Raw genomic sequence first — 25,437 nt, 5'->3', positions numbered from 1 at the left:
TATTTAATGGCTGAGTACTAATCCCTGGTATAGATGTGCCACCTTTTATTTGGGCATTCACTTGCCTGTTGCTGGCCATCTATTTTGTTACCAGTTCTTGAGTACTACAAATAATGCATAAAAGATTATTTTATATACATATACATATATATGCTTTTATTTCTATGAGCTACATTTCTAGAATTGGGCTCACTGGCCAAAGGGTATGTGTATTTTAATAGATGTGGGCAGACTGTCTTTACAAAAGGCTGTAACACCTCACATCTCATCAGCAATGTATAAAAGAAGCCTTTCCCACATTCCCTCCAACAGTGTATATTCTAGCTCTTTTTAATATTTAGCAATCTGGGGGAAAGAGGTGAAGTGAGATCTCATTGTTCCATCATTGACATTTCCCAAGCCTAGTAAATTTGAGTATCTTTTGTTGGATGCAGTTTCTTCAGTGAACCCTTGTCAATTTAAAGAAACATACCAACTGCCCTTTCTCTCTACAGCACCTAGCAAGACAAACAAATCGTATTATGACGAACACATTTAACCCTGCTCCTTTCTTACAATACACAAATAAATTCTCTTTACCAAGGGAACAAAATGGATATACATTCTGGGTTAATGGAGTTAAGCTACACTTAATAAGTATCTAATGATGAAGAGATAAAATCTCTGATATCAAGGGTGAAAAAGACACACCAATAACGATAATTTGGATTAAGTATGAAGAACCGTAAGAAAGGTACTAATAATCTAACAGGAACTCAGGAAGAAGAAATTAGAATGACAGAGTATCCGTTTAGCTTTGCTGATTCAACTTCCCTTGTGGTCAAAAACAAGGAGAGGAAAAAAGGTTACAAGGCACAGCCATTTAAAAAATGTGGACGCTCACATCTCCACTCAACAAGCCTTGAAAGCTGAGTGAAAGGAACAGGCATGTGTTATCCAGATGCAGACTAACTGGACCAAAAAAGCCAATTCAATTCAAAAGACCAACAAATGAACACACAAACTGTCAGACAATATCACAACCAATTCACAAGGGACCAATCAGCCACTGCTAGTCCTAGATTAGTGCATTCCAGTTCTTCCATTTCTTGGTCTTTGAGAGCGACAAGTTAGTTATTAGACACTATGTGTGTCCTGAAAGTCAAGGATTTTTATAACTGGGCAGCTTTCTCTCTTTTAGTATACTTCAGCCAGGTTTTCTATTTCTATAAATTCTCTCTCTATATATAAATATATAATTGTTAGTTCTTGTATGTTTATCATACGCCTAGCATGTACAGACCATTCAATGCCATATGCACGGAAGGGCTTCTTTGCCCTTCTGACCCAGCTTTACATCAATTTCCATTTTGTCTCTTTTTGTGGACTTGGTTTGATAATAAGAATATGCTATTCTTACATTTTTTAAATATCCATGACAAATTTTGTATGACATGGTTTATGAACAGATGCCACCTATTTCATCATGTGTTCAAATAAAGGAGTCCAGGGGCACCTGGGTGGCTCAGTTGGTTGAGCATCCAACTTTGGCTCAGGTCTGATCTCACATTCTGTGAGTTCAAGCCCCACGTCGGGCTCTGTGCTAACAGCTCAAAGCCTGGAGCCTGCTTCAGAGTCTGCGTCTCCCTCTCTCTCTGCCCCACCCCTGCTTGCTCTCTGTCTCTCAAAAATGAATAAACTTAAAAAAAAATTTTTTTTAATTCAAATAAAAATTCAGGATAAAAAAGGATAAAAAACTGACTTGTTGGACTCTAAAACATTATTTAAGACACTTTCAAAATACTCTTAATTATACACAATTTTCATTCATTTTGACTTTAGGACCAACAAGAGGTTACCTTACTATACTTCTTAGAAGGAGTATTTGACTTCTAACACAGGTGAATTACGAATTCATTACATAGGGAATACAGCACACATAATCTTTACTGTGACACATTTTGAATGGGAAGGGGCACAGAATGGCAGGCACACACTCCTAAAGCAGAGCAACCTTATGAGGGGAGGATGCCGTCCTTGGTACTGCTTTACCAAGTACAACGCCAGGGCTTCTGCCAAAACAAAAAATAAGGTATCCTTCTGAATATGAAATCTGAAAGTATGAAAATCTAATAGATGAGAAGAGCCAGCTAACTGTAGGGATGACTCAATTCCAAAGATTGTCAGTGAAGAGTTTCAGGTACACCAAAAAAGCAAATACACTAACACAGGGTTCATCTTGGGCATGAATAGATTATTCTATTTAAGCTTTGAAAATAAAAACAATGTTTATTTGAAAATAAAAACAATGTAGTTATATAGTACTTCATCTATAGCAAGAAGGGGATGATTTAAATAGCATTTAAAAATAAAATAGCACCTGTCAAAGATGCCTGACTAATCATGGTCAGCAGCAAAAATGGATGCAATCACTTCACAATGACCAATAACCTCAACCAGCAATATTTCATGTTTCTTCCCTATTTTTATGCTCAGAAAGCAAACTTCGTAACATAATTCAGTTTTCCAAAGAGCACTGTTCTTCAACAAGGCACTATAGGCATGTTGGGCAAGATAAATCTTCACTTTCAGGACTGCCCCTGGAATGCAGACTATTTTGTAACCACATATATTTTCAAAGGCCCAGGGGGGACAGTGGGTAGCACTACTCTTCCATTAAAGACAACTGCTAGTTTCCAAACCACTTTGATGTTATTTAAAAAAAAATTTATTTATTTATTTTTAATGTTTATTTATTTTTGAGAGAGAGAGAGAGACACACACACACAAAGTTTGAGTGAGGGAGGTGCAGGGAGAGAGGGAGACACAATCTGAAGCAGGCTCCAGGCTCTGAGCTGTCAGCACAGAGTCCGATGTGGGGCTCGAGCTCACAGACCGGACCGTGAGATCATGACCTGAGCTGAAGTTGGACATCCAACCAACTGAGGCACTCAGGCACCCCCAAAAACTTTTTTTTTTTAATGTTTACTTATTTTTGAGAGAGAGAGAGCGAGCAAGCAGGGAAGGGGCTGACAGAGAGGAAGACACAGAACCCGAAGCAGGCTCCAGGCTCTGAGCTGTCAGCACAGAGCCCAATGCGGGGCTCGAACTTACGAACCATGAGATCATGACCTGAGTTCAAGTCAGACACCCAACCGACTGGGCCACCCAGGCGGCCCCTGATGTTATTTTTACTAAAAATCAATAAATTGTTGCTCTGATTTACACACTTCCAGGTATAATGATCAAGAAGTTATGAACTGGTAATCAGGTAATGAGTCCCAAAGCCATAATGACAAGACCAAGGTATTGTTCCTCTGAAGCCCTGCTTGGGAGGCCAGAAGGTCTTCCTCAAACTAGGGCCCTTGCAACGACTGTGCATATTTTCAAACTGCGATAGCAGAATAATTTCCCAATTTGTAAGTAAATTTTTACAATATACCCTTTCTAAAGTTATTTTCAAAAAAATGGTTAGATTATGTTCCCCAACCAGCATCTCACCTCATAGCATTCACAGTAGTTTTTAAGACATCCTGATCGTTTGCAATTACATCCTTTGCTGTGACGTCGATCTGATTCTCCCTCCTTTCCTTTCCCTATCTTAGGTTTAAAAGCTTCTGGATTTCTGTCAAGGCATGCCTATTAAAACAGATCAAATATCAACTGAAGCTCAATCACATTAGATTAAATACAGCAAAAGGAATTAATTTTCATTGTAAAGGAACCAAGTTCTACAAAAATCAGGTGAAACTGGAAATTTCTGTCAGTTAAATAAAATAAAATGTAATCACCTTTATTGCTTTTTGCCTTTCATTTTCATGTTCCAAATTATTATAACAATTAGTACAGTTGCAGTTGTTGCAAAATTCACCATTTGCAAAGCAATCACAATATCTGGAATACAAAAATCAGTGCAAGTCACATAAAAAAGTCATTGGTTATTATTTTTTTTTATTATTGTTTATTTATTTTGAGAGAGCAAGCAAGAGTAGGGAGAGGGGCAGAGAGAGAGGGGGAGAGGAAAAAAATCCCAAGCAGGCTCCATGCTGTCAGCACAGAGCCCAACACAGGGCTCAAACCCATGAACTGTGAGATTGTGTCCTGAGTCAAAATCAAGAGTCGGACATTTAACCGAATGAGCCATTCAGGCATCCCAGAAAAATCATTGTTAAAATACATAAAACTAGAAATTATCTGATTAAAAGCATTATATATGCAGAGCCACCTACTTACAGAGTTTATTTTTACTGACTGTCAACCACGTTCATCAGCCTCAAAATTAAAGTCACTGGCTCCTAGAATTTTGGTTTAGAAACTTAGTTCCAGTAGTAACTGCTGTCAACACAACAGCTACGTGATTTTATGTAAGCCCAAAGTAAGTTATTTCAAAATTATTAAAAAGGAAACACATGAGCTATATTCCAGTAGTGCAATCTGCTTACTTGAACTACAGTTATGCTTCTTGAGATTTTAAACCACTTACATGACCAGTGCTTTTCACTTAAGTGTTGTTTCATGTCAGATCTATTGGTTCAGACCTAATATGCAAATTAATCATCCAACAAATTCTTTTTAAATGTTTATTTTTTTTATTTTTGAGAGAGAGTGTGTGCGAGCAGGGGAGGGGCAGAAAGAGAGGGAGACAGAGAATCCACGCTGACAGCAGAGAGCCTGATGTGGGGTTCGAACTCATGAACTGTATGATCACGACCTGAGCCGAAGTCAGATGCTTAACTCATTGAGCCAGCCAGGTACCCCATCCAACAATTTTTAAAGCTACTCAGAGTATCACCTCACTTAGGAGACCAAATATAAAGGCCATAAATATAATCAAATTTATTATTATTAACAAACGAGACTATGTCTGTCTCATGCTGCTGTGTCCCTAAATTCCTACTCCAGTGCCTCATCTATGGTAAAGACTATAAAATAACTTCTGAATGTATGAAACAGTATTTTTACACCGTCATAAGTGCTCATTCACTTGCACGTTTATTTAAATTACTTGGACTTATGAAACTGGTTTGTTAAGAATTTTTATTTAACTCCATTTACTTTTAAAAGTATTTTCAGTTATATCCAATGAAGAAATAGTAGCAAAAAGACTTACAATTTCAAACACAACGATTTTGTACAATTACAGGGCTTCCTGGGCCGACTGGCAGACTCTGATGGTATTATGCTATACAGATACAAAAAAAAAGATACAGATTTTAATCAATTAAAGATAACTATTGCAAATTGGAAATGTCTCTGCAAATTCCTCCTAAAATAAAGCTTTAACAAATGTACCCATCCCTTCACATCAAATTCAAAAGCAAGCTGTAGAGTCAAGACAGGGAATTTTTAAGAAGGAGGTTATGAATAGCTTCTAAAGAACACTCCACAAAAAAACTCTCCTTCTGAGAGAACTAGAGCTGAAATCTTCTCAAAACTTTTGGGATTCAATTATAAAAGCAATGAGGGGAAAGGGGTATATGGGGTTGGAAGTGGAGAGAGGTGGACTGGTCCCATGCAATTAACTAAGCACCGCTTCTAAACCAATATTGCAAAGGAAGCAATTCACAGATTAAAAAACAGATTAATAACAACAACAAAAAAGGAAAGGACCTAACATAATCAATTTGAAAACTAGTTAATATCATTTTTAAAAACATATTCAGGATGAGAGAGAGAAAAGAAAGAGACAGAGAATATGTAGCAAAACTGATGAATCTGAGTAAAAGACATTTGGGAATTCTCTCCTGTAACTTTTCTGTTTAAAGCATCTCAAAATAAAAAGTTCTATAGAGGCGTGCTCACATGGCTTTGAGGAAAAAATATCTTATGATGTTTTGAAATACATATATTTAATGTTGCATTTAACCTGATCCAACAACTTCACTTACATATTTTCAAAAGACTCACCCATTGAATGGAAGCCTTGCCTGGGTCTGGATACCAGGTGTTCCGGTGAAGTTTGAGTTGCTTGCTATAGACACATATGAAGACTGCTGTAGCTACATAGAAAGAAAGGTAGTTTTAGACCATATTTACAAAAATGCACAATACTCTCAGATATAATGATCAATAAGGAACACAAATTCATCCACTAAAACAGGAAAAACAGTATGGAGAATTTCATACACACTACTTCATGGAGCTTTTCTAAAGGCCCAAACTAATACCAGAGGTGAAAACAACGTGAACATTTTAAAGTACTACATGGTACAAATACAAGAAACTTTTCATAGAGGAGTAAGCATATCAGGATTAAGAAATTCTGGATGAATGACTCAAAAATATTAAGTATTAATTTGTATTGGCTAGAAAAACGCAAGTGTCCACTTGTAAATAAAATAGGCACTATACTGATCATTCATCACATTATAAGTTATAGGGAAGGAGAAGTTACGTGAGCAATAAGTTTCTATTTTACATTGATTTCTATACAAGAAAAGAGATGCTGGAGACAAAAATACTAGACATTCATTTTCTAATCAGTGGTCACATTAGCATACTCCATAGTACATTTCATTAAAGTACACAGGTTTCTTTTCTCTCTCTTATAATCTGTGTAGATCAACTCAACAGCTTAGAACATGGTGCTAATTTGCTGGATTCTTACGTGAAAAAGAAAACTTCTATCTGCTTTAGAAGCAGCACTCCTAACCCTCACCAGCCAGTTAGATAATACATGGTTTTAACTCTAAGGATGACCAGATGAGAGTATCTGGACAGGTCACTAAAGATGAGTCACCTAGAAATGTATCTCACGGTCTACTTTCCAGGAGCAAGTCAGTGGCATCCTACTCATATGTGAGGAAGAGCTGGATCACAGTGGCAATGTTCTCTAAATGCACTTGGACTCCACCAACTTCAACTTCAACTTCTCTTCGATCTACATAGTCTTGCCCTCTTCCCAAGCTGCTCTCAGTCCCTAAGTGTCTGACTTGCATATGTGACTTGTGCCATTTCTAAACGCTAGAGATACATAAATAAATTCAGAAGTTTTTGTTAGCATCTTAACATTTTAGAAAGAGCCATTTTCATACTGAGTAAGATGTTTTTGAGTAGTTTCAGAATATGATAGGACTGCACATCTTAGACCAAATCATCCTTTCTGAAATGCGACGACTCCATTTTCTTCTCATACCTGAGTAACATACTGAGCTGGAAGCACTGCGTAGCCCACATTCCCTGTCCCCGGAGCCGGGGCCAGCACAGTGCCTGGTGGCAGGTTAGTGAGGTTTGGCTGGATCTGTGGCAGTGGTGTGGCAGGCATGATGAGCCGCTGCTGTGGCTGGCTGGTGGTAACTATTTGTGAAGTGGGATTGATCGGTTTGGGAACAACCTTAAAAAAAGAGGAATTTACAGAAGTAAATTTTACAGCCTCTCCATTCAGCATATATCTCTTGTACGTGAATCTTAACTTTCAGTTGTAAAACTGAATTGTCTGTTTGGGAGAGACTGGGAAAACAAGTTCTGTGACACTCACCTGTTTGACAGTCTGCGCGGAGACAAGAGGAACTGACATCCGCACGGGAGTGGTATTAACAACCACTGGCTTTGCTTTTGAGAAAAAGGGGAGGAAGGACAATTTATTTTCAGAAAATAGTGCTTGAAACATTTAAGACACTTAGTTCTCTCAAGATATCCTGATAAAAGAGCTTAAAGAATTTCATTTATTTCCTGTCTAGAGCACTCTTTAATCAAGATAGTTACCTTTTCAAAATTCCTTAGCCCATCTACCAAGGACCGCATATCTCAGGGAGCTCCAGTCTATCCGCCTGCTAAGGGAATGTTCGTCATTCAAGACAGTCTACTGAAAATATTTCAATCTGTACTCAGGTGATTTAAACATTCCCTAGTAAAGCCAGTCACATGAAATGTTGTATAAATTTTAAAAAACTGCCATTCAGGAGCTTGAGTCACAATGCTGTTCTGTATTCTAATTGCCATGTTTGTACCGAAACCAGAGAAGATATCATTTTTATAGTATAATACATTATTTAAAGAGTACCTACTAAAAGGCAGCACAGCATGAAAGTTAAGAAGATGGTCTCTTAAGTCATAACACCCTTGGGGGTTCAAATCCCAATTCTGCTGCTTTCTAACTCTCTTTGCCTGTACTCCATCTACAACATGGGGATAGTACCTCCGTTACAGAGTATAAAGATTAAATATGTTAATCTATGAACATTTATTAGAACAGTGTCCAACAAATAGTAAGTGCTCAATAAATGTTAGTTGCTCAATAAATGTGATTATTGTTATTACAACCAACATTACTCTATAAATGGCATTGTAGACAGTGTTCCGGGGAAACTAAAGTATAAAGACACTTGCTCAAAGAGGTTACACTCCAGTAGAGCAGATGAGACATATACCAAATAAAATAAACATGATTAAAAAAGAGAAAGTGCTGCAGAGTCCGAGGGAGACAGAATGTATGTCTGACTGGCAGAGGATATGGAATACTGAAAGAATGCATGACAGGCATTGTGTCTGAGGTGGGTCGTGATCAATGGTCAGGTTGCAGAGAGGGCACACAAATTGGAGCAGGACATTCCATGAAGAGGTAGAAGCATGAGCAGTGGAGGCCTGATGCTGGGAAGCAGCAAAGCATTTCACAAAATGTTAGTGAACAGACCAGTCTGGTTGGAACCTAGGGTTAAAGTAGGCAAGCACGGGTCTTTAACGTTAGGGTAGAAATCTACATATTTAATCTGCATTTTTAATTCAGTAGGCGATGAGAAGTTTCTGAGGATTTTGAAGTACAGAAATATTACTTGGAATAGCACAAAAAGAAACTGTATTTGGCCACAGTGTATAAAACAGAATGGAGTTCCACAAAACAAGGAAAGTTAGAAGAGCGCACAAACTGAGGGTCTACTTGGGATGACACAGCTGGGGACGGACAGGAGAGAGCAACTGCAAAAGAGAAGGTGAAAGTGAAAGGAACCACCCAAGAGAGGGCAGAAATTGCACGTTATTAGGGAAGAAAATGTAAGTCAGTGTGAAGCTTCCAAGTGGCCAGAAAAAGGACAGCAACCAGATGGAAAACCTCAAGGGTGAGATGATTTGAAGGGAAGATGAACCCTGACATAGAGACAAACTATGATGAAATGGACGAGAGAGGCTGGCACTAGACCTGTATGTTTGGACCAAAAGAAGGACAACCTTTCAAATTGCTTACTGCCATTTCCACAGTCTAAAAAAGGGATTGAAGAAGATAGGAAGGATAGCCCGTTAGGTTTTATTTATGCAAAAAGGCCTAGAGCCTGGTCTGAAAGAGACAGCTTGAGATAATGGGATCTAACAACAAAAGAAAAAGAACACACTTCCTTAGATAAAAAGGCTGGGAGGGCTGATGGCTGAAGACAGAAGGCTGAGAGTCCCGGAAGAACATTAGACAGTTCTCTGACCTAAAGAGAGCAGGCCCCTGCAAGCAAGGGGACAAAGGGAAAGGGTAGGGTAAGTGGGGGACCTCCAGAAAGTGTTTGATCAGTGGTGATGACTGCATCTCTCTCAATACACTAAAAACCACTACACTGTATGCTTAACAAGGGTGGATGCTATAGTCAACACAAATTCTATCTCAATAAAGTTGTCATACAAAAAGAGTACATGACCATGAATGATAGAAGCAGTGACATCGGATACCTAATTTGAACTTACTTCCTGTTCTGAGTCTCTTCAGTTACATCAGTTTTATTTGGTTAAGTTATACTAACCACTACAGACTGATCTCAGCAGTACTAAAAAGAATTAAAGGAAATTATAAGACTGAAATCCTGCTTGGAACACAGAAGAACAGACTCCCTACTCCACTTGCTCCTTGGAGAAGAGATGCTGGCCATTGTTCCATGAACACATACAGCAGTGATTCTGAAGTGACTCCAACAACCAGAGAAGGTAAGAATTTCCTGGTGGTCTCTGAAACAAAGGGAAGGAGCGTGTGGCCTGCCTTCAGTCACATCAAATGACAGATGCAGATGATTTTTATTTGGATAATAAAGAAAGGGTTAACTGTCTCTGTGTGTGTGTGTGTGTGTGTGTGTGTGTGTGTGTGTGTGTGTCCGTCCGTGCGCACGCGCACGCACACAGAACTAGAAAATTTGGGAACTCTAGGTTTACGTTAGCTTTGCATCTGCATGCTGAGTTTTCACTAAAACCTGGGAAATGAAGACAATAAAAAATGAAATGGCCAGAAAAGAGAACATTACAAATTACCTAGGGAAAGGGGGACATATTAATGTTATATAACTACATCACCAGTCTCTAGTTCTCCTCCCCCTCAACTTTTGAGCACAGTCCCACATTACTATTACTGCCATTTTCATAGAAACTGGAATAATCTTTTCTTTTTTAGTCTTTAACAGAAATTCTGAACAATCTTGTTAGAATAGCCTCATTCCAACTTTTAGAAACCATACGTGCAAGTGTTTAAGGCTTTTTAATTTCTTAAGTTGACTTTCACCAAGATGGTAGATTACATTCTAAAGAGATTAACCATGAAGTCTTCTGGATCTTTCTAGTGTGTGGCCTGCTATCCAACCAGCAGTTAACATGGTAGAACCTTTGAATACTGGCTTTGGTGGGAAATGTACAAGATGACCCTAACCCCCTTTGGCATAAGGAAATCCCTCACTGGAAATTAAGCCCTTATAAAGACATATTAGTACATTCATGAACGAGAGCAACTAGTTTTCATGTATCTCTAATAAAAATTATAAATTTAATTCATTATTCCTGCAAAATAATATATATTATATATACCTAGGTCTCTTATGGGATAGGAGAACAAAAAAAGAAAAATATGGGTGGACATAAAGGAAATTGCATGGGTGGTTGTGTATGTGAGCAGGCCCGAAAAGGGTATATACAGGAATAACTGAAGGAGCTGGAAAGGTAAAGGGGAGGGCAGGGAGGGAAAGTTGAAGGTACAAGGCAAAAAAAGAAAGAAGCAGAGAAATAGAAAAAGGTGTGTGTGGGGAGGCGGGGTGGGTTTCCAGGAGGCAAAGAGCCTAAGTAGAGAGAGGCAGAAAGGTAGATAAAAACTTAGAAAAGGAAGTACCAGTAATTAGAATTATGCAGTATCCAACCTATTCATGTACTCTTCCTGGATCTTTAGCTTCTTTTCTACTTATACCAAAGGCTTATTATTGACTAAAATTAGTGTTAACATCACATTGGAAATGGATCTCAGCATATAGTACACATACAAACACATACATAAAATATAACAACTGTATCTCACGATTGCTTCATATCGTTGGGATTATCCAGGTACACTGGACTTGCAGCACCTCTTTTAGTACCCTGCTAAGTTTAAGTACTGAGAGAATATAAAACTTGACTCCCTTAGTCAGCAATATGCAAGTGTCATTTTCCTTTCATTAAGAATACTGTAATAAAAGATTTTCTTCTAAAATCAGCTTAAAGAGGTATTAGAAAATAAAACTACTTGATAGGTCTAATTTTAATAGAATACAAACTAAAATACTGTTTCCTTCACATATCCTCTATTTTCTCCCATCAGTAATTTAAAAAATAGATAGGATTTTTCTTCCACAGTTTCCCTTAGTGAACTAGCTATCGGCAATATGTTGCTTCAACCCTCTGATCCCTTAATCAAAATGAAAGAGGAAACAAGTGATCTTTAATTCTGCTATTTACATCCAGTAAATAATAAGTCATTTACTTGCCATCAACTGCTTTGTGACATTGAAGGGATACGCAGCAGTCTTCCAAGACCAAAAATCAGGCCCTAAATCATAAACTGTCCTGAGCCTTTCATACCATTCAATTTTTAACAAGTAGATAAATATGGAGAGCGGTTCTGTGTGTGAGTCTATGTATAGGTATCGGGTGGTAGGAAGGGTTAAACACAAACAGAAAACGGAAGGACTACAAACAGGCATATCCTCCAAAAGTACAACTGAGCAAAATAACAGAACATTGTAAGTGCTTTTTATTAGCAACTACAGATTCAAAGTAAGTAAAGGATGAAAGTGGTGCAAAGTTCTTATTTATCATTTATACCTTGCCTACTAGTCATTTCAATTGACCCAAACCCTATCAAACAGCTTCACAGTTTAGAAAACAAGATAAATAATTTGGTTTCATCTAAATTCGTCCCACTCACGTAGACGGTAGGCTTACAAACCAGCAACATAATGGCTACGCACAAACTGATGAATAATTCTGATTGTCTGGTAGTATAGTACACTGTGTACCACCTTCTAGCAGAGTGAAATACTATATTTATATACAACTATGATTCTATTTTGCGGCTTTCTGCAACAGTTGCTGAACTCATACTGTCGGCTGAAATGCCATACTTAATCAGGCTTTCAGTGAGAAAAGGACCAATGTTCTTTAATAATGTTCAAAGAATTAATGACTGTTTTTAAAAAATGGTTACTAACCTTGCTGGAGAGGTTGAGTGTTTGTACTGGGATTCTGACTAACTGGCTGGGTGGAGCTACTGGCTGTTGTGGCAGTAACAAGTCGGACATAATGAAACTTGCTTCCAGGCACTTGAATCTGCTGGACATTGGGAGCAGTTGCCAGAGGAATAATTGTCTTAAACTGTGATGTGCTCACGCCTCCAACAGTGATGGTCTGCACAGCTGATTTCACTGCCTATTAAACAATACAACACGGCTATCGTTAATCTGGGATTTAACTTGCCTACTCTTTTAACTTATGACAATTGCTCAGGTAAAAAAGTATGTTCCTGTATTTCATCAAAAGCTGTTGAAATGAACAACCTGTTCAAAGAGAAATGAAAAGAATAGTAATGAATGCAGGAGTGAAACCAAAATCGGCGAGTTCTACCTTCCATCTCTAGTAGTTACTTCCTTGAGAATCCAGGTCAGGTGACTTGCTATGAAGAAATCATTACTTAAATTACAAGAACTTACTCAGTTTTGTTAATATTTATAAGAAAAGAATTATTTTAAACCCCAAGAATTTAGCTTCATATTCAACATCGAGAAAAGAGGATGCAGACACTTGGCTTTATTTATTGCTACCCACCAAATTAACTATGACAAATTTCATTTTCACATGTTCTAAAGAAGAAACCCAAAAGAAAAGCCCATCTTATACCCTCATTAAGTCCAGTCAATTCAACTGTATCTGCAGATACAAATGTAGCCACTAACATATGGGTAAGGGGTCAAATTCAGTCTAAAACTACCCCAATTTTGGTTGTCTAACAAAACTAATTTTGGGAGATTCAAACTTGAGTCAATATAATCATTTTAATCCTTTCCTTCAATGTGACTTCCCAAAAAGCTAAATGAAACATCAGAGGCAGAACAGAATAAAAGTCTCTCAAGATGTCTTCAGTTGGTGTTTAATCAACATACAACAGACTGTACTATAAAGGTCTAGGCCAGATTCTCAACCAGTTCTATCGTATTATTTTATAATTATATCCCCACCTATTTGTCAAAGAGCCCTCATGCTAAAAGACCATTCACTGATGTTGGAAATCTATATTATGCGGATAATAATTTATGAAAGAATAATTCTTAAGAATTTGAACATTTTCATAAAAGCCTAGAAAAGAGAGAGAGAGAAAGAGAGAGAGAGAGAGAGAGAGAGACGGAGGAATTCATTTAGCATGGAAACTCTACAGGCAATAGTCAAAGGAGATTACTTCATAAAACGAGTCACACATTATCACTGGGCAGCGGTACCACAAAACAGATCTAAAATAAAGATAAGAGACAAGAGCCACAACCGTCATTTGGTTAAATGGAAATATAAAGCTTAAGAAAAGGGATAAAATGTGTACATATGGAAGCTACTGAAAAATCAAGCAAGCACGAGACAAGTATGTACAATGATGCAAGAGACACGTATCAGCTCAAAATGGGAAAAAAAATACTATCTTAAGGTGCCTCAAGCACAGATTTATTAGATACTTAATATGAATAAAGGATAGTGCTTTTAATACTCTAAGATGAGCTGTTTTAAATCTAGCAGCCATATTATGGGCTAGGTATAGTGTAGCCCAAGGACAGAGCCTAGTTTGGGTACATTTGCATAGCATGCCTTTTTCCAACTCTTTCAACTTTTCTGCATCCTAAGCTTCAAGCTACAACTCTTACAAGATGTATAGAATTGGGTCTTCAAAACAAAAATCAGATCTGACTGTAAGTTTAAATCGTTTATGTCTGTTTACATCTAACAGACCTACTTAAAGATCTGCATTTAAATCCACTGTTGTACTGTTTTCTATTTGAACCACCTGTTCACTTCCATTCTTTTTTCTCTTTCTTACCTTCTTTTGTGTTATTATTCCATTCCCCCTCCCTGTATTAGCTTTTTATTTATACATTATGTTGCTAATCTTTTAATGGTGATCCTAGAGATTACAACGGACAATGTAGGCATTAAATCAGTACTTTACACATCACCCAGGAAATGAAAAGAACCACTAAACACGAATACCATTTACTTCCTGTTAAGTATTTTAATTCTACATATAATAATTGAAAAAAAAAATTTTTTTAATGTTTATTTTTGAGAGAGAGAGAGGCAGAGCATGAGCAGGGGAGGGACAGAGAGAGAGGGAGACAGAATCTATAACAGGCTCCAGGATCCACGCTGACAGCACAGAGCCCAACATAGGGCTCGAACCCAGAAACCGTGAGATCATGACCTGAGCTGAAGTCGGACGCTTAATCAACTGAGCCACCCAGGCGCCCCCTACATATAATAATTTTAACTCCACAAGGCATTAATTTACATATACTCACAAATTTACCCTTTCTATATCATCCTGCTTCAAAGTACGAATGATTTTCCTTCTGCCTAAAGAGCGCACTTGAGGATTTCCTTAAGTGTGGGTCTGCTGATGAGGAATTCTTTCCATTTTGTTTCTCAAAAAATGTCCAGTTATTTGTATCTCATTTGTTGATAAACTCATCTACTAAATTCTTTTTTTTTTTTTTAATATTTATTTATTTTTGAGAGAGACAGAGACAGAGCACGAGCTGGGGAGGGGCAGCGAGAGAGAGGGAGACACAGAATCTGAAGCAGGTTCCAAGCTCCAAGCTGTCAGCACAAAGCCTGACACAGGGCTCGAACTCACGGGCCAAGAGATCATGACCTGAGCCGAAGTAGGACGCTTAACCAACTGAGCCACCCAGTACTCCTCATCTACTAAATTCTTAATCTCAGTTTTATGTTTTCAATTTGAAAATATTCACCTGATTCCTTTTTTTTAATTGAGGCATACTGGACACACAATGTTCCATGAGTTTCAGGTTCATCAGATTCCTTCTTACAGTTTCTTTCTGCTGAAATTCTTCATCTTGTTACATTTCTGAATATATTAATCTTAGTTATTTTAAAAGTCTGAGTCTGATAACTCCATTATCTATATTTCTTGGTTTTGAATGATTTGGTCTGGTTGCCTGGTGACCTGATGATTTCTGATTCAATGCCAGACATTGTTTACAAAAAATTAAAGACATACTTTGAGGCTCTGAATGATGTTATATTCCTCCAGGGATAATTCACTTCAGCTTCTGGCACGCAGTTAAAAGTAGGGGCAGATCATCCTAAACCAATCACAAATTGAGCAGTTTGAAGCACAGCTTCAATCTTCCATAGGCCTGGTCTATTTCTGGTTCATTCTTCCCCTATACATTATATCAATGGTCCCAACTAGGAATGTGGTGTTTACAGGCTTCCACCTCCTTGGTGGGCCTGAAACCAAATTTTTGTTCATGAGATCCAGAAGACTGACAGATCCGCTCAGCTCCTTAATCTCTCTGTAGCCACTTTCTGTTCATCACTTCAGTCTCTCAGCCACAACTTACAAATCAGCAAATGATCTAAGAAGTGTCATAGTGAACATGAGGCTGACTTCACTAGGCTTCCCTTTATTTCATGAATGTTACTTCAAACAGATTTTTAAAAATATTTTTTCCCCTGCTTTTTAGTTGTTTTTAGCGAGACAGTTGGTCTCCAACAAGCTAGTTCTGTATAGCCAAATATAAAATACCAACTACTTGGGTTTTAATCAAGGTCACACTCCTTTGTTGTGTGACCTTATGCAAGTAACTGAACTTCTCTGTGCCTAAGTTTCCTCATCTGAAAATAATACCTTTCTTATAGGATTGCTCCAAGGATTAAATGAGTTAAATCATATGAAGTGCTGATAACATCACATAGTATAATGCTCAATAAACGTGAGCTGCTATTTGTATCATCATTATGCCCATTACAGAAGGGAAAAACTGAAGCTCAGAGAGATTAAGAAATTTCCCCAAGGTCATAGAGCTAATACAAAGTAGCAGAGCCAGGATTTGAACCAGACCCAACTCCAAGGGCCATTCTTTTAAGTAAGACATCATAATGCCTCCAACTTTACATGCTTAATCAACAGTTATTAAATGACTTAACAAAACTAAATAGTATCCAGTCCTCAAGAACTGTTAAGAACTAAAGTTGCATATTTGCCTCTAAGAAACTTTGAAACTCTTTTTTATTCAGTATGCTGAATAGAAGTATAAACACATTTTTTAAATGTTTTTAAGACAATTTCAGACTCACAAGAAGTTACAAAATGAATACAGAATTCCCATACTTTCCCCAATAGGCTAACATCTTCCATAATCATAGAACATTATCAAAATGTACCAGGAAATTGGTACAATACCATTAACTACAGAACAGAACTTATTTTGGATTTCCCAGTTTTTACATGCATTTTTGGAGGATGTATGCTAAAGACTGTAGAGACTTATGTAATCAACATTACCATCAAGATACAAAATTGTTCCATCATGACAAAGAAACTCTCTTGCACTACCCTTCATAGTCACACCCTCCTCCCCAACCCTAACTCTTGACAAATTCTGATTAAATTGCATTTTCCGAACACCTGAAATACTTGGTAACGTACAACAGTTACTATTTTTGCAAAAGCCAGAAGCACTGGAATACAACTAACTTCTTTGAGGATTTACAAGTTAGTCCCTTCCTTTAAGTACAGTGGTCTGAGAAACTCCGTGTGAATGCCCCTCTGAACATACAACATTACCAGAAAAACAGCTAATGTGCATTCAATAAGAATCCTCAGTATCTCTATTGCCTGATTAACATTCTTGACAGCTGGGTTAAAAACCAGCTATCTTAATTTAAATTCAGATAGCAACATTTAACAGGTATTAAGGGGCTGCCCTAAAATACATGGACTTGAAAGATTTCCTTATTTGTACTATTTCCTAAGCTATCTCTATTTACAGATTAATATCATAATTATGTGTTTAAAAATAAATGTCTTTGAACGTTATTTTCCAATTAGCAAATGGCAAAAGTCTTTGCTTAGTTCAAGTTTACCTATAAGGAAAGGAACAAAACACTCTTCCAGTTCTGCAAATGAGGACTCTTATTCTATCTGGTAAAGCTGGAGAGATAAAGAGGGAGAGAGGGAGGGACAGAGGGGGAGAAAGAAAGAGAAAGAAACAGACTCAACCAATACTCTAAAACAATGAGTTTGCAGAGTTCCATATTTGGTTCTGTTTGTAAATACTGCTTAGAAATCATTGTTTGGACATATGGGCTTTGGTTCCAGTTAGTCTCAGTCTTGTGTGTATTTTGGCAAGCAAACCTAATGCTTTTATATCTTTGTTTCTCTTTTGTACAAGGGAGAACATTACCACTAAATGAAATCTGTATAGCATTTTGAAACACCTGCACAAATCATACTGTTTCAAACAGATGTTAAGATGGCCTTTGTTTAATCTAATGCAAAATCATAACAATATTTTCCTTAATGCTAACTAGGTAGTGTTTACTAAAGTGTGTTTGTTTCACTGAACATTAGCTCTTCAGGATTAGTTATTACATGAAACAGTCTACTTTGTCAAATTAATTTATGAAACCTTAAAGTAAACAATGTTAAACAAAAGCCTTCTCAGAGTCCTTACTATGCTAATGACCACTATAAAGTTCCTAGATGGGTATGGTATAGGGTGCTTCTCAAACCTATTTAACAGTAGCATTTGGAGGGGAAATTTTTCTTTTATTCCTTTCCTTTCCTTTCCTCTTTCCTTTCCTTTCCCCTTTCCTTCCCTTTCCTCTCCCCTTTCCTCTTTCCTTCCTTCCTTCCTTCCTTCCTTCCTTCCTTCCTTCCTTCCTTCCTTCTTTCTTTCATATATTGGTGCCAAGAGAAAGACAGACAGTATCATGTAAAGACACTCCACAAACTCATTGTTTTAAGAGTACTGGTTGAGTCTGTTTCTTTTTCTTTCTCCCCCTCTGTCCCTCCCTCCTCCCTCCCTCATCTCTCCAGCTTTACCAGATAGAATAAGAGTCCTCATTTGCAGAACTGGAAGAGTGTTTTGTTCCTTTCCTTATAGGTAAACTTGAATTAAGCAAAGACTTTTGCCATTTGCTAATTGGAAAATAATGTCCAAAGACATTTATTTTTAAACACATAATTATGATATTAATCTGTAAATAGAGATAGCTTAGGAAATAGTACAAATAAGGAAAGTATCACAAAAGCTGTAATATAAAATGTTAGCACAGACATACTAAATCCTAAGCAGCTTGCACCATAAATATTTGTGAAATCTCTTAAAGTAGCAATCTGTATGTATTTCTACATAGGATATGACTTGAGACTCATTTTGAATCTAGGTAAATGGCAGCTAAGTTCAGCATAATTTTGTAAGAGGAAAGAACTCATGTTTTTCTTTTCTTTTTTATTGAAATATAATTGACATAACACTGTATTAGTTTTAGGTATAAAGAATAATGATTTCATATATGTATATATTGCAAATTGATTACCACAATAAGTTAACATTCATTACTGAACATAATGAGATTTTTCTTGTGATGAGAAGTTTTGGGATCTACTTTTTGAGATCTACTCTCTTAGCAACTTTGAAATATACACTATTGTTAACTAAAGTTATGCTGTACATTACATTCCCAGAACTTAGAAAACTAACTGGAACTTTGCACATTTTGATCACCTTCACCCATTTTACCCACCACCACCACCCCCACCTCACAGCAAACACCAGTCTGTTCTCTGCATCTATGAGTTCCTTTTTCTTTTTCTTTTTTAAGATTCCACATATAAGTGAGATCACAGTTATTTGTCTTTCTGTATCTGACTTACTTCATTTAGCATAATTCCTTCAAGGTCCTTCCATGTTGTGGCAAATGGCAGGATTTTATTCTTTTTTTTATGGCTGAATACTAGTCCATTCATTATATATAAGATATACCACATCTTCGTTATCCATCCATCTGTCAAAAGACACTTAGGTTGTTTTCATGTCCTGGCTATTGTAAATAATGCTGCAATAAACATTAGAGTACAGACATCTTTTCAAGATGGTGATCTTATTTCCTTCAGGTAAATATCCAGAAATATAATTGTTGGATTGTATGGTAGTTTTATTTTTAATTTCGTGGGGGGTGGGGGGGCTCCACACTGTTTTCCAGGGTGGCTGCACCAGTTTACATTCCCACCAACAGTGCACCAGCGTTCCCCTGACGCTTGTTTCTTGTCTTTGCTAACAGCCATTCTAACGGGTGTGAGGTGGTATCTCACTGTGGTTTTGATTTGCATTTCCCAGGTGATGGTGAGCACCTTTTCATGTGCTGGCTGGCTATTTGTATGTCTTCTTTGGAAAAATGTCTATTCAGCTCCTCTGCCCGTTTTTTAATTGGATTGTTTGGTTCTTCTCAGTTGAGTTCTAGGAGTTCTTTATATATTTCAATATCACTCCTTTCAAATATATACCGTGCAAATATTTTCTCTCATTCCATAGGTCGCTTTCCCCTTTTGTCGATGGTGTTCTTTGCTGTGCAGAAGCTTTTATGTTTGATATAGTCACACTTACTTATTTTTGCTTTTGTTGCCTTTGCTTTTGTTGTCAAATCCAAAAAAATCACTGCCAAGACTGATGTCAAAGACCCTTATTATTTTCTTCTAGGAATTATATGGTTTTAGGTCTTATGTTCAAGTCTTTGATCTATTTTGAGTTTATTTTTGTGTATGATAAGATAATAATACAGTTTCATTCTTTTGTAGGTAGCTGTCCAATTTTCCTAACACCATTTACTAAAGAAACCATCCTTCCCCCATTGTATATTTTTGGCCCCTTGGTCATAAATTAATTGACCATATACATGTGGGTTATTTCTGGGCTCCCTACTCTGTGCCACTGATCTGTGTATCTGTGTTTGACAATACCATACTGTTTTGATTACAACAGTTTTGTAATATAGTTTAAAATCAGGACTTTGTAGGGTTCCATATTAATATAGCTTTTAAAAATTTATGGTGAAATGTTTACAGAGTTTATCACCATGGAAAAACTATGTTTACAATAACCTAATTCCCAAACTTCAGGTTATTAAATAAACCCACCAAGAAGCAAATTTGCAAGCTGTAAAATGCTTCCAGGCTAAGAAACAAATGAGAAGATAAGAAGGGATAAATATTGTATGTATTATATGACTAATGTCAGAGTCAAACCTTGGGATGAGTACCAGAACTTTCAGCACTCTTCTACTGACTGGTGAAATATTATGAAATAGGCATAGGCATTCTTGTGCTATTTTTTCACAGACATTAAGCCACCTTAAGTGTATTTACAGTTATGAATTACAGTAACAAGGATGAGTAATTTAAATATATTAGTATCTACAGAAGCATTCAAGGAAAGGGTTAAATGACCATAACAGGCAAAATTAGACAACCTGCTCTATAAGCATCAGCCTTATACAAATCAGAAGCCAACCCTACTAAAAATTAAAACATTATCAAGATAGGGTAAATAAAATAGCATGGGATTGGCCTAGGAGCAGAATACTAAAGATCAAAAGAATAGATAAAAGAACCTATATAACAAACAAATGAACAAAGAAAAAAAGAGACAAACAAAAAGCAGACTCTTGAATACAGAGAACAAATTGGTGGTTGCCAGAGGGGAGGTAGGTAGGGGGATGTGTGAAATAAAGAGGATTAAGGGCACACTTATTGTGATAAGCACTGAATAATGTATAGAATTGTTTTATCATTATATTGTACACCTGACATGAATATCACACTGTATGTTAATTTACTTCAATAACAAAAAGGGGAAAAAGGAAAAAAAACTACAGAACAATTAACTATAGCTACAGATTATGACATAGGTGAATCTTACACATTATGTTGTAAAGCAAGTTTCAAATTATTAAATTAGGTATTTTAACAAAAATGATTTTGAAATAAATTATTTGGAGAAGGAAAAGAACCTATATATAGAACAGTTCATGATGAAAGCTGGCATTTCAAATCAACAGAGAATGATGAGCTATTCGGTAAATGGTACGAATCAGCTATTCGGTCTGAAGAAAAAGAACTGGATCCCTAGAATTCATTCCGTGTAATAAGTTTCAAATAGATCAAAGATTTAACCTTAAGAAAACACCAAAACCAATACTGCCATAAAGCCAGAGACGCAGACCAATGGAACAGAATAGAGTCTACAAATAAACCTGCACATATATGGTCAAATGATTTCTGACCAGGGTGCCAAGACCATTCAGTGTGGAAAAGACAAAGGGTGTCAGGAAAACTGGGTATCTACACGCAAGAGAATGAAGTTGGATCCTTTGCCAGGATGCTTTGCCAACAATATATAAAAAAATGAACTCAAAAGAGATCCACGATCTAAATGTAAGATGTAATACTAAAAACCTCTTAGAAGAAAAACATATGGTGATGCTTCATGACATCGGATTTGGCAATGATTTCTTGAATATGAAACTAAAAGCACAGGAAATAAAAGAAAAAATAGACAAACTGGACCTTCATGGAAATATTTAAATTTTGTGCTTCAAAAGACACTGTCAACAAAGTAAAAAGCAACTCAGAGAATGAGAGAAAATACCCACTAATCATATAGCTGATGAGGAATTAAGATCCAGAACAAAGAACTTAAAAAAAAAAAGTTTTTAAAGTATATTTATTTATTTAGAGAGAGAGAGAAAGAGAGAGAGCTCACAAGCACGTGAGGGGAAGAGAGAAGGAGAATCAAAATCCAAAGCAGGCTCCATGCCATCAACAGAGCCTGATGTGCGGCTTGAACTCACAAACTGTGAGATTATGACCTGAGCTGAAATCAAGAGTCAGATGTTTACCCGGCTGTGCCACCCAGGCGCCCCTAAAGAGAGAACTTTTAAAACTCAAACAAGCAAATGGATTCAAAAACAGGCAAAGAACTTGAAAAAACATTTCTTTAAAGACATACAATGGCCAATAAATACATGAAAAAATATTTGAACATCACTAATCATTATGGAAATGCAAATCAAAACTACAATGAGATACTACCTCACACCCATTAGGATAGGTACTATCAAAAAAAGTGTTGATGAGGGATGCCTGGGTGGCTCAGTTGGTTAAGCGTCCACTTCGGCTCAGGTCATGATCTCTCGGTCGGTGAGTTTGAGCCCCATGTCGGGCTCTGTGCTGACAGCTCAGAGCCTGGAGCCTGCTTCGGATTCTGTGTCTCCCTCTCTCTCTGCCCCTCCCCAGCTCATGCTCTGTCTCTGTCTCTCAATAATAAACATTTTAAAAATTTTTTAAATAAATAAAAGTGTTAATGCGAATATGGAGGGGGCGCTTGGGTGGCTCAGCTGGTTAAGTGTCCTATTTTGGCTCAGGTCATGACCTCGCAGCTCTTGAGTTCAAGCCCCACGTTGGGCTCTGCGTTGACAGCTCAGAGCCTGGAGCCTGCTTTCAGATTTTGTGTCTCCCTCTCTCCCTGTCCCTCCCCCACTGGCACTCTGTCTCTGTCTCTCTCTCTCAAAAATAAATAAATACTAAAAAAATTTTAAAAAAGAATATGGAGAAACTGGAACCCTTGTGCATTAATTACATTGTAAAATGGTACAATTGTTGTGGAAAGTACTATGATGTTTCCTCAAAAAATTAAACACAGCATTGCCATGTGATCCAGAAATTCCACTTCTGGGTATACACTCAAAGGAATTGAAAGCAGGGTCTCCAAGAGATATTTATACATCTATGTTTATAGCAGGATAATTAAAACGTGGAAGCCACCCAAGTGTCCATCAACAGATGAATACACATAAAATAAAGTGTTATTTAGCCTTAAAATGGAAGAAAATTCTGACATATGCTACACCACTGGTGAACCTTAGAAACATTACGCTAAGTGAAATAAGCAAAGCAAAAAGACAAATAGTGTATGATTCTGCTTACATGAGGTACTTAGAGTAGCCAAAATCTCAGAGACAGAAAGTAGAATGGTGGTGGCCAAGAGCTGGTGGGAGGGAAGAATGGCAACTTGTTATGTAATGGGTACACGGTTTCAGTGTTCCAAGAGATAGCGTTCTAAAGATGAATGGTGGGGATGGCTGGACACCAGGATGAATGCACTCAATACCACCGAACTGTACACTTAAAAATGGTTAAGACAGTAAATTTTATGGTGTGTGTACCCTACCCAAATAGATATCTGCTTTGCAAGATGGACTATGAAAATCAGTCAGGATAAAAATGATACAGAGGCTAATATTAATTTAACCATTTCATAAAGTTTAAAGAACAAGTCTATCTGTTCTTGTACTTAATGTGTAATAAAAGAATATTGTATGTAAAATAAGTAAAATACAGCCCAATAACTTTTAAAAATGAATGCACATTTTATAATATTGGAATAAGGAAGACTTAACTAGATATAGCTCAAAAACTCAAAATTCATAAAGACACTACAATATTTTAACTAATTTCATGAGCAATATTTCTGCGAGGAACAGAAACAAGACAAAGCCAACTGGGAAAAATGTTTGTAACTACATTAATAACAAACAAGTGATTTCCTTAATATGCTATGGGCTTTTTTCAGTTTTTAGTTCACAAGGAAAAAGAGACAAACCACCCAATGGGCATCAGAGTCCACAGAAGAGGAGTCCAGAAGACACAAAGACATGAATAATTTTTAAAAATATAAATCTATGTGAGGGGCACCTAGGTGGCTCAGTTGGTTAAGCAGCCCACTCTATCTTGTCTCAGATCACAATTTCACCAGTTTGTGGCTTGTGAGTTCAAGCCCCACCCCTGCATGAAGCTCTGTGATGACAGCATTGAGCCTGCTGGGATTCTTTCTCTCCCTCTCTCTCTGCCCCTCCCCTGCTCACACACACACACACACACACACACACACACACACACACACACACTCTCTCTCTCTCTCTCTCTCTCTCTCTCTCTCTCTCCCTCTCTCTAAGTAAATAAACTTTAATAAAAGATATAAACCTATGTGAGATCTTTTAATTAGATTGGCAAAGGCTAAAAGTGATGTATTAAACAGGAGTACAAAAATAGACTCACTTAAATATAGTCCACTGATCTCTCACAAAGGAGCAAAAATAATTCAATGGAAATAGTTTTTTCAACAAATGGTGCTAGAATAGGACATCCACATGCAAACAAGTGAATCTAAACACAGACACCTCTCATATGGATTCAGACCTAAAACTATAAAACTATGAAGCAAAACAATAAAATTCCTGGAAGATAATATAGGAGAAAATTTAATTTACCTTGGGTTTGGTGATGACTTTTTAGGTACAGTAACAGAAGCATGATCCATGAAAGAAAAAACTGGTAAGTCAAACTTCATTAATATTAAAAATTTCTGCTCTGCAAAAAATACTGTTAAGAGTATAAAAGATAAGCCACAGACTGGGAGAAAAGATCTGCAAAACACATTGTAAGGTCTAAGATGCAAGAGCCATCTGGGTTCCATTCCAGAAATTCTTGAAACCAAAAAGCACCACAGGAATGCAACCAGCCTATGAAAAACTATAGGATGTACACAACCCAATTTTGTTTTTTGTTTTTGTTTTTTTAAAGGGAACGACGTATCTGAATCCCAAACGTATCTGAATCCCAAATTCAAACAGAGCATAGAAAAATATAATGATTAGGGAAATCTGAATTAACTAGGTATTTAATAGCATCAAAGGAATGTGGGTAAGTTTAAAAAAGTGTTCCTATCTTTTATATATATAAAGAAATATCTATAGATGAAATGACATGATTTACTTAAAAAAATGTGGGAGGAGGTTATAGATAAAAACAAGGTAAAACTGATAATTCTAAAGTTGGGTAAAGGACACATGGGAATTAATAATATCCTAACTTTTTAATATTTTTTAGGTTTTTAACATATAATTTTGTTTGTATAGTACAAAAAGGTTTTAGTAATATGGTCACAGGACCCCACTTGTACTCAATCAACATAATTATAAAAGCATAAAACAAAACCATCAGGGGAAAAAAAACAGAAAAAAGAATAAATTCTCAGTCATGTATTCCTTCTGTTCCATAACCTGGCTAATGGGTACTGGTATGAGGAGCTATAGACAAAATAAAACTTCAGGCAACAGAATCAATGGAGC

The 25,437-nt window shown here is 36.9% G+C and overlaps 1 protein-coding gene across 6 annotated transcripts in view; it reads right to left on the bottom strand.

Moving 5' to 3' along the window:
• LIN54 (lin-54 DREAM MuvB core complex component) overlaps positions 1-25,437 on the bottom strand; it is a 72,650-nt gene that overhangs the window by 5,393 nt on the left and 41,820 nt on the right. For 5 of the 6 annotated variants that reach the window (XM_023252980.2, XM_023252981.2, XM_003985227.5 and 2 more), the window contains 7 exons: positions 12,393-12,609; positions 7,457-7,530; positions 7,115-7,312; positions 5,887-5,978; positions 5,090-5,161; positions 3,771-3,873; positions 3,481-3,618 (listed from right to left, as the gene is read on the bottom strand). In XM_023252980.2, coding sequence (XP_023108748.1) covers positions 3,481-3,618; positions 3,771-3,873; positions 5,090-5,161; positions 5,887-5,978; positions 7,115-7,312; positions 7,457-7,530; positions 12,393-12,609 — 894 coding nt within the window. The remainder of the gene's footprint in view (positions 1-3,480; positions 3,619-3,770; positions 3,874-5,089; positions 5,162-5,886; positions 5,979-7,114; positions 7,313-7,456; positions 7,531-12,392; positions 12,610-25,437) is intronic. The other variant, XM_045056165.1, reaches the window with a different exon arrangement.

This window comes from Felis catus, chromosome B1 (genome assembly GCF_018350175.1).
Source record: "Felis catus isolate Fca126 chromosome B1, F.catus_Fca126_mat1.0, whole genome shotgun sequence".
Classification (NCBI taxonomy): domain Eukaryota; kingdom Metazoa; phylum Chordata; class Mammalia; order Carnivora; family Felidae; genus Felis; species Felis catus.
This window is presented reverse-complemented; position numbering and strand designations above follow the sequence as displayed.